Below are 16,724 nucleotides of genomic sequence, written 5' to 3' on the forward strand. Positions count from 1 at the left end.
ATGGCAAATAGTAGTCAGTAGTTTCTCCTTGGGGGATGTGTTCATGTTCGAGCTACAAGTTTGCTACGTTCCACAAGCTCTCCTGTCAAATATAAACTTGGGAAAGGAAATATTGGTACAGTTAATCTGAAATACAACTGTCTTTCTACTGTTCCAACAACCAGCAACTGAAAACATCACATGAATTTTTAATACGTTTCGTTTTAGCCAAAAGCTCTACAATATATTCTACAATATACCACCTATCCAAATGCCTTTATGCTTTTGCAGCATGACCCGTTTCCATCCGAGCGCCAGTTACTTGGATGGAAAAACAGCAACAGATGTGGAACTGACGCTCCAAAAATGACCCCCCCCCTCTATTACCGCCACGACGCCTCCTCCCGACTCGGCTCGCTCTCTGGCGGGACTCTTGGGTTCCAGATGAGCCACACGTTTTATCTAGCAACCCACTTTTTGGACTGATGCATGTTTTCATGACGGTGGGCTCACCGTGTTCAACGCAACGTTCAAACCACAATCTTAATTGTGAGGGATGACAAGTGTCTGTGTCTGTGTGTGTGTGTATGTGTATGTGTATGTGCGTGTGTGAGAGCAGTGAGCAGATGGCGTGTGTGTGCTACCTGCTCAGGAAGCTCAGTCCAAGTGTTGGTTGATAAAAAAAAAAGGAAGCAGGGAGGGTCAACGAGGATCAAACTGCGGTTACCACGGCAAAACGCACACGCACGCACACTAGCACAGTTCATCTGTCCGATATTATATGCGAATACATTATTAACGCTGATTATTTTTACTGAGACATCAGAGTTATGTGCTTCACAAATCACTGTAATGCCTGTGTCGTTGGTTTGGCTGTGTCGATTTACTGTGTGCGCGTACATCTGGCAGGCGGTGGACGATGTTGGCCGAGCTCCCGCTCTCACCCACTCTGCCCTTATATGATGTCTCCTACAAAGCTTCTGTCCTTCTTCGATGATGAGGGTCACAGAGACCAAAGCAAAACAATTATTCTACCCACACAGGGTTGAAGGACAGAGATAGCGTTTCTATTTTTTTTATTGGGTTTATTTAATAAGGGACAGTGCACATTAATAAAAATGTGCCAGAGTTAGCCAAGAGGTTATTTTTCATCTGTAGTCCCTATGCCTTTAATGGTTCTCAACCAGTGGATTGTGTGGATTTTCTGCATGTGTTTTTACGTGTGTGTCTGTTTGTGTGTGTGTGTGTGTGTGTGTGTGTGCTTTTACATGGAGTTGTGAAGTGGGAGGGGTTATTTAACAAAGATCATCACCCCTTCATATTACTGGTTTAAAAGCTAATAGGCTACAGTTAGAATGAACAACATAAACAACTGCCAATCGAGTTCAACAACCATGCATTTATTGCAAAATATGAAGATTGATGGGGTTTCCACAAACACACTGAGGCAAAGCCACTGACTAAAGGTAGAGCGCACAACACTGACATATTATCTATCACCTTTCAAGTTGTGGTGTTGAATTTATCAGCAAATGGTTGCCAACGTACACATTTAGCAGATGCTGAGCAACGTGATAATTAATTTGAAGTCGTTGTTGGGTTCAAATGTGAGTCTAATATTCACACTCACTTTACCGCTGCTTCACCCGGCGTATCCTCGTCTAAGAGTTCGTTTGAATATTTTATTGAAAGTTATTCCTCATTTTTTGTGCATTCCTACAAATGCCCAGAAACTTGGTAAGCACACCCAGTCTGAAAAGGATACAACTTAGGTTTAGACAACGAAAAAATACTTGGTTACGCTTAGGAAAAGAACGTGAAATACTTTGTTAGGTTTAGCAAAGAAAACTGCTTGGCTAGGTTTAGGAAAAGACTGTGATCTACTTCGTTAGGTTTAGGAAAAGATTGCAAACTATTTAGCTAGGTTTAAGAAAAGATCATGACCTACTGAGCTAGGTTTTGGAAAAGATCGTGAACTATTTAGCTAGGTTCAGGAAAAGATTGTGAACTACTGAGCTAGGTTTAGGAAAAGATCGTGAACTATTTAGCTCGGTTCAGGAAAAGATTGTGAAATGCAGAGCTAGGTTTAGGAAAAGATCGTGAACTATTTAGCTAGGTTCAAGAAAAGATTGTGAACTACTGAGCTAAGTTAAGGAAAAGATCGTGAACTATTTAGCTAGGTTCAAGAAAATATTGTGAACTACTTAGCTAGGTTCAGGCAACAAAACGACGTAGGTTTCGAAAAAGATTGTAGTTTGGGTTAACATAAGTACCTAAGTTGCATTACGTGCCACGTAAATCAACGTTGACTTTTCATTCCACACGCAGCAAGATCCATGTTCGTCTGAAGGAAAGACCGTTGTTTGTGTGACACGCCCACCTCCACTGACTTTATGTAGTCTTCATAATTCCTGGCTTTTTTTAATTTTCCTACAAACTGCAGTGCATACACTGTTTGTAAGTTTAGCTAACGTTGGGCTTTTAAATTTTCGTTGCCGAAAAACTAGGTTCAGGAAAAGATCGTGAACTACTGAGAAAAAAGGTGTTTTTTCTAAACCTAGCTAAGTTCGTGGGTTTTTAGAGCTTTTTTGTTTAACATCATCTGAATGCTGATGCCAAAAACCCTGGTGAGAGCGGTGAGACTGAACCAGAACAGGAAAGCATGAAGCGGTTAGGCCATAACACCGTCACCGTCAGCCCAACAACCAGCGATTTCTAATATATTCGCGCAGGTGTGTGTACGTGTGCGCCGCAGTTCGGGAAAAAGTTAAACCGACACGACAGTGTGGTTTTACAATAATCCTGATTGGATTCTGCAGGGAACCGTTCAAGAATAACGAGTCAACCTTAATATTGCAGCAATAATGCATGAATACAGGCCCTGCTACCGTGTCTGCCAATGCAATTGCACTGGGAGTGCTACAATGAAGAAATTGAGAGGAAAATGATTACGCCAGACCGAGGAAAATAAATACTATCACCTTTCTCATTTGCAGACCTCGAGGGAATTGATAGCAGAGGAAGAAAGGAGAGAATGAGGATAGAGGGGGCGGAGAGGTGGATGAAATAGTCAGAGGAGGGGGAATGGGGACAGATCAATCAGGGCAGAGACAACAGGTCCACTTTCAGCGAGCACTCCAGAGTTCAGCACTATTTTCCATCCTCACTGCCAGAAAGAGAGAGTCAGAGAGGAAGGGAAAATAAATTCGGAGAGACAGGAGAAAGGCATGAGAGCTTAGGCTATAAGCTAACGTTTCCTTTCCATTTGTTTCCCTCTAAACTAAATGGATTCCATGTAATATAAACTCCATTGTTTAAAGATTGTCAGTACAAAAAACTCTGTCGTCCCCAGGATATATTATATAACAGCACAGCATATTAAGAAAAGCAATGACACTGTTCTCTTTTCCTCTCCCATGAGGATAAAATCAGCCCATTTTGGCCGGGGGGTAAGAAAACAGAGAATCAGCAGACTGCAAATAATCCCTCTGTAAAAAACATTTAGTCTCTTTTATTTTGACTGCCTCCAACTCATAATTGGAATATGGATATAACTAACCTTTTCTAACATGCATGCGAAGACAGTAACATTTTAAAATCAGCATCCAGCAAGTCAACCGGCATGGTGGTGTTAGCTCACACGCTAATATGTCACTTATGTACAGAGCCGAAGTGAAACAGGAACTGTTCCAGAAGTGAGAACACTTGGACATTTGTAGGAATGCAAATGAGTAAACATCCAGACAGGAACATGACCTTACTCAACAGTACGGCATGCTTTTTGTTTAATTTGTCCAGACAGGGATGGCAATTTTTAGCCACGCTAGCAGCATGGCTGTTGGCATGGCAATGGCGGTCTGTTGGCTGGTCATTCACCGTCCCTTCAGGTTATCCTTTAAATGTGCTTGTGCTAATCTGTTTAACACGTTATTGTTGTCATCAGCTGTAGCTGAGGGGCTTTCAACATTAGAATGGAAGTGATGACCATCCCCATTATCACTTCCACCATAAGCTGTTTCAATCATTTTTGAAAAGACACCACTTGTTGCAAATATTTCATATTTAATTTAACTATTTTTGAACCAATCAAAAATTTATAGAATTGTCAAAATATCCCTCCAAAATCCCAGATTAAGACTCCAAGACCTTGAGGAATACCAAAGAAAAAGCCGTGTGTTTCCACAACCACAAGAGCTTTCCAGTCGCACCCAATATACGCACCTCTCAGACTGTTCAGGGCAAATGACGTTAGAAGAGTGTTGAGGTGGAAACCAAGTTTTGATGACTCATTGCTGGGCTTGTAAAGGCTGGATTTTAATAGGCCGACGATATAATGTTGTTAATATTGCAATAATTTCAACTCAAGTGCAAATGATGCTGTAGTAGATTCTCATTTATTTTACTATATGAATAGGTAAGAGCTTTTGTTGTTGTTGTTAAGACCAATAAAGAAATTATAAAATGAGAGATTTCAGTGAGGTATATAGAAACTAGTGGAAGAACTATAACAGATAATGATATAAATGTTGTTTTCTGGAATAGACAAAAATGCTTCAAACGTTCCTGACCCTTATTTACTTTGATCATGAAACCCGGGATGTACTTGGATATATTTGCTCATTGTGTGTAATTACCTTCAATTTACCTTCTTCATATCTTTCTTGTATATACGTATTTTCATATCGAATAATATTCAACACACAGCGTATTTCAACATAATAACAGTTTCTGATATCCTGAAGCAACATTTCATCATTCGCAGTATTTCATATATATATTTTCTCTTGCACAGCCTTAACTCACTTGTTTATATTACATTTTTCATTTTTCTTTCCTTCGTGTTATTATATAACCATCGGCAGTTTGCCAACAACGACTTGCACACAAAGAGAATAAATCTCTCCAAGACCCTCAAGGGTTCAACACTTTTAGTTGACTTTATAAAAACAGATGTTTTAGAAAACTTCTATATAGTGCTGCATTTTATTATGCTTTGCTCTGCAGATAGCGTCCTCGCTGCAGGCGGGTCCAGGCCACCAGGAGACTGGGAAAAACAGAAGGGTGACGTCGGATGCTTTGACAGTGACTCCAACAGGCCTGCAGTCAGGGCAGCGTCCAACATGGCAGAAACCATGAATGCAGCAATGTTTTTTTAATATGTTTATGTGTTATTTCTTCAGAATTTAAGAGTGAGTGGCATTTTCTGTTAGGATATGGTATGTATTCATGAGTTCCTACAGTATCTGTGTGTGTGTGTGTAGGTGTGTGTGTGTGTGTGTGTGTGTGGAGTGTTGGAGTGTGTGTTTTTCAGCTAGGTGGCTTCGTCATAACCATAGTTTTACTGTTTGTTATGACTGTCTACTACTATGTTGCTGTCCAGCATCTCAGAGCAACACACACACACACACACACACACACACACAGAGACATGGACACACTGATGCAATAGCATCAACTTTGACAGGAGGTATTTATCACCGGTTTGTTTTTTGAACCAGGTGTGTGTGTGTGTGTGTTCAGCCTGATTAGTCTTCTGAGAGCGATCATCATATTCACTCTTCTCTGTTCACAGTACTGTTGTCACACCAAAAGCGTTGCTAGCAAGACGCGAATGACGCTAAGCGAATAATTTGTATAAAGCAGAAAGCGTAGTTATTTATTTCATGGTGGATGGTGTAAATGATAACAGAGTAAAGAGATAAGCCCCTGTGTCCACTGTGAACGTGAAGATGTCAGCAGGAAACGACCAACTCAATGAGCTAACGTTAGCTTCATTTACTCGCTAGCTACAGACGATACCTCCGTCTAAAATTAAGGACCCATTTTTTATCGAATTGTGTGTGTGTGTCGCGTGAAAACCGAGAGGCTGACGGGTGTAGCAACACTTCGCTGAAATTCAGGGCCATGTCCTTGCGAGTTGACATTCTAGGGAAAATGTCGGGAAATAACTGAATGACACAGACGAGGCTTGGGGCGAAGTACAGACATCACTTTTTTTAAATTGGATTTCACAAAACCGCGGCAACATGCAACCGGAGGGGCGGGGGGGGGGGGGGGGGTCAGGTCAGACCATCAGAGGATGTCATGGAGTCATAAGTCAGAGGCAGTTGGACAGATGTGAAACACTGTGAACAAAGACACAAATGTGTTTTCCTCCCTTTTTGGTAACAGGCCAGTCGTTTTGTGCAGCTTATTGGTAATATATAGATTTTATCTCCTCTCTCTTAAAATGTTTTGCGTTATCGTTTCTCTGACCGAACTTCTCTCCATGTTGACCGCAACTTCACCGCGCCCTCGTATGAGTGCATGTGAGCGGAAGCATATCAGGTTCCTACGATGTTACACCCCTCTCACACAGCAGGCACGCACACAGTGGCCGGCAGTCTGCGGAAGACACACACACACAGACACACACACAGGAAGCAGATAGTGCCTTTAAAAGCTCTTTGTCCATGTGTGTATGAGCGAGAGAAAGAGAGAGAAATAGTAAGTGTGTGTGTGTGTGAGTGTGTGTATGTGAGTGAATCCCTGCATTTAGCGGCCAGAAATAGCTTGTTAGGAAATCAATGTCCCTCTCCCAGTGGCGCTGGGAGCTCTCTCCCCTACAATGGAGGGACTGTCCTGTTTCCTGCACCCTGGAGAGTGTGTGTGTGTGTGTGTGTGTGTGTGTGAGTGTGTGAGTGTGGCAATGGGAGAAAGAGGGAAAGCAGAAAGAGAGGGTGAAGACTCCTCTTGGCTGCATGTCAGCTGACATTAGACATGAAAACAAGGAGCAGAAAATGAACGCCACGATGTGGGTGAAGGGAAGCTGTGCTCTGACTCCCTCTACCTGTAGATAAGTAACTTTAGAATTGATGATGAGTCGGATCTAACAGGCGTCGATCATTCGTCTGGTGAGCAGCGTCAGATCAGGAGAGAGGTCACCGGGCCTCCTGAGCTGTGACGGGAACAGTGGGTGAATTGGTGATGTCATCTCTGTGAATGTGTTCCGATACAATTTTTTCCTTCCTGCTACCGATACTTGAATACGTGTGTCGGCCGAAAACTTATAGTAAAAAAAGATTTAATGAAATATATCTTTACTTTGGTGTGGAAAACCTCTCCTTCAAGCGAACTGTATTTATTTAAATTCATGCTCAGTGCACACCGATGTGCCGTTTATCAGGAGGAAACAGAGTGTTGTAGTTCCTGTGTCGTGTAAATGAGCTGATGAATGAAATAGTAACGCTCTGGTTCTTGAAACTGGTAATTGTATCAGAACAACTCTCAAACTTTGAGACAGAAAAGAGAGCCGAAGCAAACATGAACACATTAAAGCGGTCGGCTCGACAACCTGATGGGAAAAACAAGCATCGGCTTCCTTGCTGACAGTCAGAGGAGAAGATTGATACCACTCTCGTGTGACAACAGTTCATTATGAGTCACCAGCTGGTTAGCCTAGCTTAGCACAAGTAGCTGTTGATGTGGTTTTGGATCCTCTTGAAGAAAATGGCATTTAATTAAAAAGAATTGCCGTTTAAACTTAAACTCTCAAATTAACCTGGATTCAATCAGGATGTGTCAGAAAAACCCACCATAAATAACTAAGTCACACTTAATAATCAAATACATATATAAAATAATATATAAAATAATATGTTAAATTCAATATTAAATAATATATTAAATAATATATTTTAAAATATATTAAATACTATATAATAAAAAATAATAACCTGCACATTGCGTCAGTTTATATTATATTTAAAGGGGTAGATTTTGAATGTAATTCTGCATTCATGCGTCACTTCACAAGCAAGCATGCTCTGAAGGGAGAGACAGATATTGTCCCCATGTGGTCCTGAACTCAAGGAAATGGCATGGCGAGGAAATATGACGATGATGTGACTCGATGATAAAAGGATGATGATACTTTTAACATAAATATTAAATATAACACCTATATGGTCATGTGATGTTGTATAAAAGCGGCGATCGTCCGTTTATGAGCTGGAAAAATCCATTAATGTTCCACTTTGTTTGTGTTTCAGAGCTCCTCGGGTCGGCAAAGAAAGTGAATGTCAACTTCCAGGACACAGACGGGTGAGTTCCGTCTCCCATTCTCGCTTCACTCCCTTCTTCCCGCCCCTTTTCTTTTAAACCGTCGTCCTCTCCCACTCATTCATACCAGAAACTATGGAGGACTTAAAATGACTTAAAGCAACACTATGTAACTTTTCACTTTTGGCGCCCCCTTCAGGTTTTTAGGTATTTAGGTATCGATTTCAGTATCGTAAATACCCAGTGACGATAGATGCAGCCTCACATACACTTGTATTGAGTTGGGATCATGTGTTGTCCTGTATTATAATATTATTATTATTATTATTTGTACGTGTCACGGGTTATAAAAGGTGACGAGGGGGAGGTGACGCAAGGTTTTTTGTTTGGAGCGCGCTGACCGACGGCGGACTCAGAACGGCAGCAATCCGGCGACTTTCTATTTTGGATTCATACCAACGGGCGGGATCACTAATAGAAGACTGCGCAGGAACACTGTGAACTGGCCCAGCACCTACCGGACTAGGGTGAAGTAGCGCGGGGATTGAACGCGGCGCCTCGCCACGTCTCTGCCTGGTCGATCAGCTGTAGCGGCACAATTTTTTTCAAGCTGTTATTTTAAGGTCCAAAAGTTACATAGTGTTGCTTTAAGTATAAATAAATAAATGCATGAATAAATATAGGAATAAATAAATAAATGCTTAAATAAATGTATAAATAAATAAATAAATATAGAAATTAATAAATATAAGTTATAGCTCAACAGGACATCATTAAATAAATGTATTTCTACATTTCTGTATTTCTTCATTTATTTATTTCTCTATTTATGTGTCCACACGTATTTCTTCATTTATTTGTGTGTGACATTTACATGTCCGTATATTCAAATGAGCTGGGGCACACATTCATTTCTGTATTTATACATTTATTATTGTATTTATTTATACATTTATTTAAGCATTTATTTATTTATTCCTGTATTTATTTATTTATACATTTATTTAAGCATTTATTTATTTATTCTTGTATTTATTCATGCATTTATTTATTTATTTATACTTAAGTCATTTTAAGTCCTCCATACAGCTGCATCGTCACCACAGTTTTTTTGCCAGCATCTCTCTTATATTAAAAGTGGAAGGATAAGCCCAGATACCACCCGGGTTCACGGCGTGTTTATGTCCACGTGTGAAATAGAGGGCGCATTAATGCCACCAGAAAGCCCTGCACGTGTGCATGTGTGGCTACGTGCCTGTTGTTGAGTGCTTATAATTGTAATTATAGTTACGGCTTCAAACAGACGCCAACGTCACGGGGAGGAATGTGGTGACACGTACTGATGGTTTAAGACCCTGCAGACAAACTACGAAAGTAAAGCCAATGCTGAAGTGCCAGAATTCTCTCTAATCAGGTGGCGACTCCTTAAAAAGAATTCTGGTTGCATAGAAGTCTATAAGTAAATTACTCTACTTCTCTCTTGATTTATACTCTCAGTGAACATTGTAAATATGAGTTTATGTCTCATTCTCTAGTTTCAGGTCTTCTTCAATACAGCATGATGTTCATTTAGTTAATTATGGTCAATTCAGAGTCAAATTTGACCATAAAGCAGGGTGTTCTTAAGGGCGGGGCTACCTTGTGATTGACGGGTTGCTTCCATAGCCACCTCGGCGTCTCCATCACGGCGCCACAACAACCGACATGCTCACTTGGTTGCAGACAACTCCAAGATGTCGACAGTCAAATTGCCAACTCCAGGCTTCAAATAGGCCGTCCACGAACCAACGGGTGGCGTCACAACGACTACGCCCACTTCTCACATACAGCCTATGATTGGCCCACTACCACAGCCGCTACAACCCACATCGGCTGTGGTGGCATGAAGTCGCTTCCATTCTCATGTTGGGTATCGAATAAAGTATAATAGCAGGTATGAAATGATGTACTGCTGGCCGAAAAACAGAGTCCTGGTGTTAGTACGTTTGGAAACGATACCCAGCCCGACTGCTGCATCGCGTTCTAGTGGCTCAGTGATAGACCGGGTCGTCCTTCATTCAGAGGCTCGATCCCCCGGCTCCTCAAATTGCTCCCGTGGGCTGTGCATTTACTATTTATTTCCTCTCTGACCTTTTTCTCGACCAAATAGTTCCGGGACGATGGAACCAGAGGAACCAAATTCAGGAACTAAACCAGGAACTAAAAGTCCCCGTTTGGGCATTTCTGTTTGCGTTTCTATGGCATCGGTAGAACAATAAAAATAAGACTTGTAATACATCGAAAAAGATGACAACTGTGGTCAAAAAGTGATTTTCATACATAAGGAATGCACCGAAATTGTCTATTTTTTAGCAGCTTTTCCCATGTATAGGCGCTGCATTTGACTGTAAAAAAGGGTGTTGGTGACGCTGCGTGGTGATGCAGCAGTCGCCTGTTCTTTTGCAGCCACATTTACAAGTTTCCAGTTGCTTTGCCAACGCTTTTTTTTTCATTTTACAAGCTTGTGTAGCTTTACAACTGCGCTTTCCTCGTTTTAATTAGTGCAGAGCAGACTGCATTGTCTGTAATTTATATCTGTGTATCCTGAACAATGAATAATAGCTGAAGGATAATATCCTTCGGCTGCTTTCCAGATTGTGGAAGGGGATGAGACATAAGCAAACAAAAAGAAGACAAAGTTCTTGTTTATTTCTGGAACATTGAAGCGGTTTCAGATGCTCACCTTTTTCCATTCACTCTGCACGTACTGTTTCTGTTCATCCATGATACATGAAGAAAATGCTGATTTCCTGCGTCTATGAGTCACGACAGCTTCAGTGTGAGAGTCATTTAAATGGAGCTGAAAGACTGCAAACCGTGCTGAATGAAGTGGTTTCTGTACAAAAGCAATCCTCTCAGTGCTGCAACAATCTAATTAGTCGGTTTACTGTTATTGCCTCTGCCCGTGATTTCCTTCAGTATTAAATGCTCCTTACTGGCTCATGCCAACATGGCTGTGCATGGGTAAGTCGTAAATAAAGTGTATGATATAAGGATCAAGTTGAATTTTGTTTTATAATGAGCTCTCATGGATAATGAGGCTGCACAGGCGCCGTCATTTGAGATTAATTTAATCTTCTTTGAAATCGCTTGGAGCTCGCTGTGTTAAAAAAAAAATGCTCTAGATTGGAGAATTTCCTCATCTGCTTTGTGAGCCAACGTGATCTCATTATTTTCCCTGTGTCACTTCTGGCTGCTAAAAAAACAAGTTGGCGATGACCAAAAAACAAAATGGCGACGGCAAAAAAACAAAACCAGGATTAAGACGACCAAAAACCAAGATGGTCAACGGCCAAAATGCCAAACTCGTGGCTTTAAAACCGTAGCACACAAACCAACGGGTGTCGTCACGGTGACCACATTCTCTTCTTCTATATAGTCTATTCACGTAATGTATAGAAAAACCCAAACCCATGTAGTTAGGCTGAAAATACATACGTAGACGTAGAGATATGTAAACAGAAACTTCAAGAAATCTAATCTAAACACGGCAATAGGTGGGGACACTAACACCGGTCTGCTGGTTGAAAGTCCTGTGTTTGTTTGACCCATCCACCAACACCTCCTTTTCTCACTGTTGTCTTAACTGTAACTGTTTTAATGTGTTGTACGGCGACCCTGAGTGCCTTGAAAGGCGCCTTATAAATAAAATGTTTATTATTATTATTATTATCCTAACGCTGTAATCTGTTTCTACCACAACAAAAGATCCTTATTTACTTCATCCTTTCAATCAGTTTATTTAAAGTTTTTACAAGTAACACATTACCAGACAACAAAAAACAGCGACAAATAAATAAAAATGACATAACAGCATAGCAACCAACTATACGAACAATCAGACAAGGACAGAAAAACACGGACATAAATCATCATAAATCATCATAAATCATCATCTTCCATATTGAACCTACTATAACAATTGTATTTATATCATTCCTACAACCATTTTATTTTCAATTCATCCAGACTACTTGTCGAATGTCCCCCCCCCCCCCCCCCCCCAAAAAGGAGGATTATGTACAACATGCTCGCCAGACACATCGACAATCAATGCTAAAAAGAAGGAAAAAAAGTGTACAACAGAATAGCAGAGCAGGAAAGCCCATATTATGTCCATCAAAAACCATTTAATCATTAAAAAAATGAAATATTGCTGACCCATTCCTTCACAGTCACTTGGGTCCCAAGACAAGCCTCTTCGTATAGTTTGGACTTTATCCTTATTGCTATGAGAGACCAGCCAGATGACAGCAGTGTGGTATCAATCAGTTGGTGCCAAGACATCATCAATCCATCAAATCCTCGTCCGTGTGTCTACGCGGTCGAGCTCATTAGAAAACGGCATCAAATAGTGGAGCAGTGAGGGGGACGTGTAGACAGGAAACACATAAAGAGAAGTGTTGTCACGTATGCTAATACAGAAGTGTGTGTCTCACAAGAGACTGGAGATGTGACAACTACAAAGCACTTAGAGTGTTCGGAGGATCTCTTATACACTCTGACAAGGAGATCCCCAGTGAGACACCAGAGTGCCTTACAGGAGAGCTCCAGTGTGATGAGATATATATATATACTGTATATATATATACAGGACTGTCTCAGAAAATTAGAATATTGTGATAAAGTTCTTTATTTTCTGTAATGCAATTAAAAAAACAAAAATGTCATGCATTCTGGATTCATTACAAATCAACTGAAATATTGCAAGCCTATTATTCTTTTAATATTGCTGATTATGGCTTACAGCTTAAGAAAACTCTAAAATCCTATCTCATAAAATTTTAATATTTCCTCAGACCAAGTAAAAAAAGATTTATAACAGCTGAGTGTTTGTCAAGGCTCAGGAAACCCTTGCAGGTGTTTCGAGTTAATTAGACAATTCAAGTGATTTGTTTAATACCCTACTAGTATACTTTTTCATGATATTCTAATATTTAGAGATAGGATATTTGAGTTTTCTTAAGCTGTAAGCCATAATCAGCAATAAATCAGAATAAAAGGCTTGCAATATTTCAGTTGATTTGTAATGAATTTTTTAAATTGCATTACAGAAAATAAAGAACTTCATCACAATATTCTAATTTTCTGAGACAGTCCTGTATACTGTATATATATATGCTCTGAATGCGAGTGTGTTTCTGCAGACGTTAATAATACGAGCGTGCAGAACGGGGGAAGCTGGAACATGTGCAAGAAGAAAGGGCCGAATAGGAGACGGAGAACGCCTCGTACCTCAGCCAGCACATTCTTTTTTGGCACAGGAAGTCAAATCTGATTGTGTTTGTTTCCTGTATGTATGTTTATATATATATATATATACAGGACTGTCTCAGAAAATTAGAATATTGTGATGAAGTTCTTTATTTTCTGTAATGCAATTAAAAAAACAAAAATGTCATGCATTCTGGATTCATTACAAATCAACTGAAATATTGCAAGCCTTTTATTCTGATTTATTGCTGATTATGGCTTACAGCTTAAGAAAACTCAAATATCCTATCTCTAAATATTAGAATATCATGAAAAAGTATACTAGTAGGGTATTAAACAAATCACTTGAATTGTCTAATTAACTCGAAACACCTGCAAGGGTTTCCTGAGCCTTGACAAACACTCAGCTGTTATAAATCTTTTTTTTTACTTGGTCTGAGGAAATATTAAAATTTTATGAGATAGGATTTTAGAGTTTTCTTAAGCTGTAAGCCATAATCAGCAATATTAAAAGAATAAAAGGCTTGCAATATTTCAGTTGATTTGTAATGAATCCAGAATGCATGACATTTTTGTGTTTTTAATTGCATTACAGAAAATAAAGAACTTTATCACAATATTCTAATTTTCTGAGACAGTCCTGTATATTAGGGCTGTGAAACGATTACAATTTTTAATCGGATTAATCACAGGTTTTTGTGGATTAATCATGATTAATCACATATTACCGATATTCTCGGTATATTTTGTGAGAACATAGAGATTTATGACAAAAGACGGATATATACATTTATACATTCTTCTATACAATGGTGCTGCAACTCAGCAGTTATTTAACAGTTTTCTTCCATATGGAACATTAATACATCTTCATCCTAAACAGAATGTTGAACCCTCCTGTTACCTTTCGGGTCAATTTGACCCCATTCAATGTTTAATGTCGGTGTTCTTTGGGGTCAATTTGACCCCAGGCTGTTTTTCACTGTGTCAAACATATAAGAAATATCAACTTTTTTATTTATTTAAAGGGCTATTTAGGTAGTCAACAAACAAACATAAAGTACCTCACACTTAAACTTGGGAAGCAATATTAATTCTAATAATTTTCTGGAGGTTTTAATTGCTGGGGTCAAATTGACCCCGAGGGTAAAATATGTTCGTAAATATAAAGGTAACAGGAGGGTTAAACAGAAAATGTTTCTCTTGTTTGTCAACCATTAACTCCACCATGATACAATCTAAAGGTGGACAGATTGACAAGTGACTTTTTTTTTGCTCGGTCCCGATGCGCGACGGAGCTCTGTGGCGCGTGAGCGGAGATCGATAAGTGTTAACGCAACGCGAAGAGACAGAAATGACATACTGCTGTGGAATCGATCAACAACAGGCGTTTAGTTTAATAAAAGAACAAAGGCGTGCTATAGAGAACATGTCAGGGGCGGGCCAATCTCTTTAATGTCATGCGATCTACCGACACTACGCCGCGATCGACTGGCAGGTCGCGATCGACGTGTTGAGACCCTGATCTACAGGAAGTAAAAGTCGTAACAAGGTTTCCGTAGGTGAACCTGCGGAAGGATCATTACCGATGAACAGACCGTCTGCATGAGAGCGGACAGAGTTCAGATTGAAGTGGTGTATTGGAAGCTCATTTTGCAAGTGACTTTTTTTTCATCCCGACGACCAACAACAGACGGATTGGAAGCTTATTCTGCGCATGCGTTAAAAAAAATAACTAGTTAAACCTGTAATTGAATTAACTGAGTTAACGCGTTATTTTTCACAGCACTAATATATATATATATTTATATATATATATAAATCAACATACAGGAAAAAAACAATCATATATATACAGTATATATATATATATATATATATATATATATATATATATACGTATATATACAGGACTGTCTCAGAAAATTAGAATATTGTGATGAAGTTCTTTATTTTCTGCAATGCAATTAAAAAAACAAAAATGTCATGCATTCTGGATTCATTACAAATCAACTGAAATATTGCAAGCCTTTTATTCTTTTAATATTGCTGATTATGGCTTACAGCTTAAGAAAACTCAAATATCCTATCTCTAAATATTAGAATATCATGAAAAAGTATACTAGTAGGGTATTAAACAAATCACTTGAATTGTCTAATTAACTAAACACCTGCAAGGGTTTCCTGAGCCTTGACAAACACTCAGCTGTTATAAATCTTTTTTTTTACTTGGTCTGAGGAAATATTAAAATTTTATGAGATAGGATTTAAGAGTTTTCTTAAGCTGTAAGCCATAATCAGCAATATTAAAAGAATAAAAGGCTTGCAATATTTCAGTTGATTTGTAATGAATCTAGAATGCATGACATTTTTTTTTTTTTTGCATGCACAGAGAAAATAAAGACTCATCACATTCTTCTTTTCTTCTCAGAGACAGTGCATGACATTTTTTTTTTTTATTGCATTTACAGAAAAAAGAAAACATATATATACTGTATATATAAATATATACACAAATAGAGACAAATAGCATCCATATGGTAGCAGACATGCAAAAAGACTGTGGGTCGTATATAGAAAAGGAGCCACTTCACTAATAATATTACAAAAAGTATTTCTGTATCTGCTGTTTTTTTATATAATTTATTTGACACACATTTTAAAATCCACAATTGTTAAAGCAGTACCAGTAAAAAAACTCCTTCTCGAAATGTTAAGGAAATCTAGACAAATACTTTTTCGGGTCCTAAAATGGCATGGAAAAAACATTCCCATGTGTCTATAACCCATTTAAAATGAATTTCATCCAATCAGTTTATTTGATACAAATCTGCTGCTGAACTGAAAACCTCTGAAATCCCAAAACCCCCAAATAAACTGATTGAATTGCAATTAACGGACAAAAGAGACACAAACGACTTTTAAAATGCTTGTTTTCTCAATGAAGCTCTGATCGATCGGTGCTTTGCTAACATTGTAGCAGCTCCACCAAACACTCAAAAATAACATCATATATAATATAGTATTATATATTATACATATATTCATTGTGTCTACAATATTTGTATTATTTATGTCATTTTCATACATTTACTTTGTATGGAATCTAAAAACATCAAGTCATAAACACAAGAGGGAGCTTAACGTTGTTAACCCCTCTCGCCCAAAATGTTCCCGACCAATCAGACCACATCTGAAACGGTCTGATTGGTCCCAGTTGCCACTTCTCCGCTGTTTACCGTCAGAATGCAGACGGAACATTGTGCGGAGAGCGGGAACATTTCAGAAAACCGCAGCGATGCTGTCGGTTGGTCGGTTAGTTTCTACGCTAAAGAGGATCTAAGGAAACATGAACAAACACACAAACACACACACACAGACGATCTCCAAGGTATCCATGAGGATGAGTCATCTTCACACGGCGCCTACGAAGTAGTTGGTCGACGACAGAA

The 16,724-nt window shown here is 39.1% G+C and overlaps 1 protein-coding gene across 4 annotated transcripts in view; it reads left to right on the top strand.

Moving 5' to 3' along the window:
- Positions 1–16,724, top strand: part of caskin1 (CASK interacting protein 1) — a 104,435-nt gene that overhangs the window by 46,569 nt on the left and 41,142 nt on the right. For all 4 annotated transcript variants that reach the window (XM_056408167.1, XM_056408168.1, XM_056408170.1 and 1 more), the window contains exon 2: positions 8,010–8,061. In XM_056408167.1, coding sequence (XP_056264142.1) covers positions 8,010–8,061 — 52 coding nt within the window. The remainder of the gene's footprint in view (positions 1–8,009; positions 8,062–16,724) is intronic.

This window comes from Pseudoliparis swirei, chromosome 23 (assembly GCF_029220125.1).
Source record: "Pseudoliparis swirei isolate HS2019 ecotype Mariana Trench chromosome 23, NWPU_hadal_v1, whole genome shotgun sequence".
Classification (NCBI taxonomy): domain Eukaryota; kingdom Metazoa; phylum Chordata; class Actinopteri; order Perciformes; family Liparidae; genus Pseudoliparis; species Pseudoliparis swirei.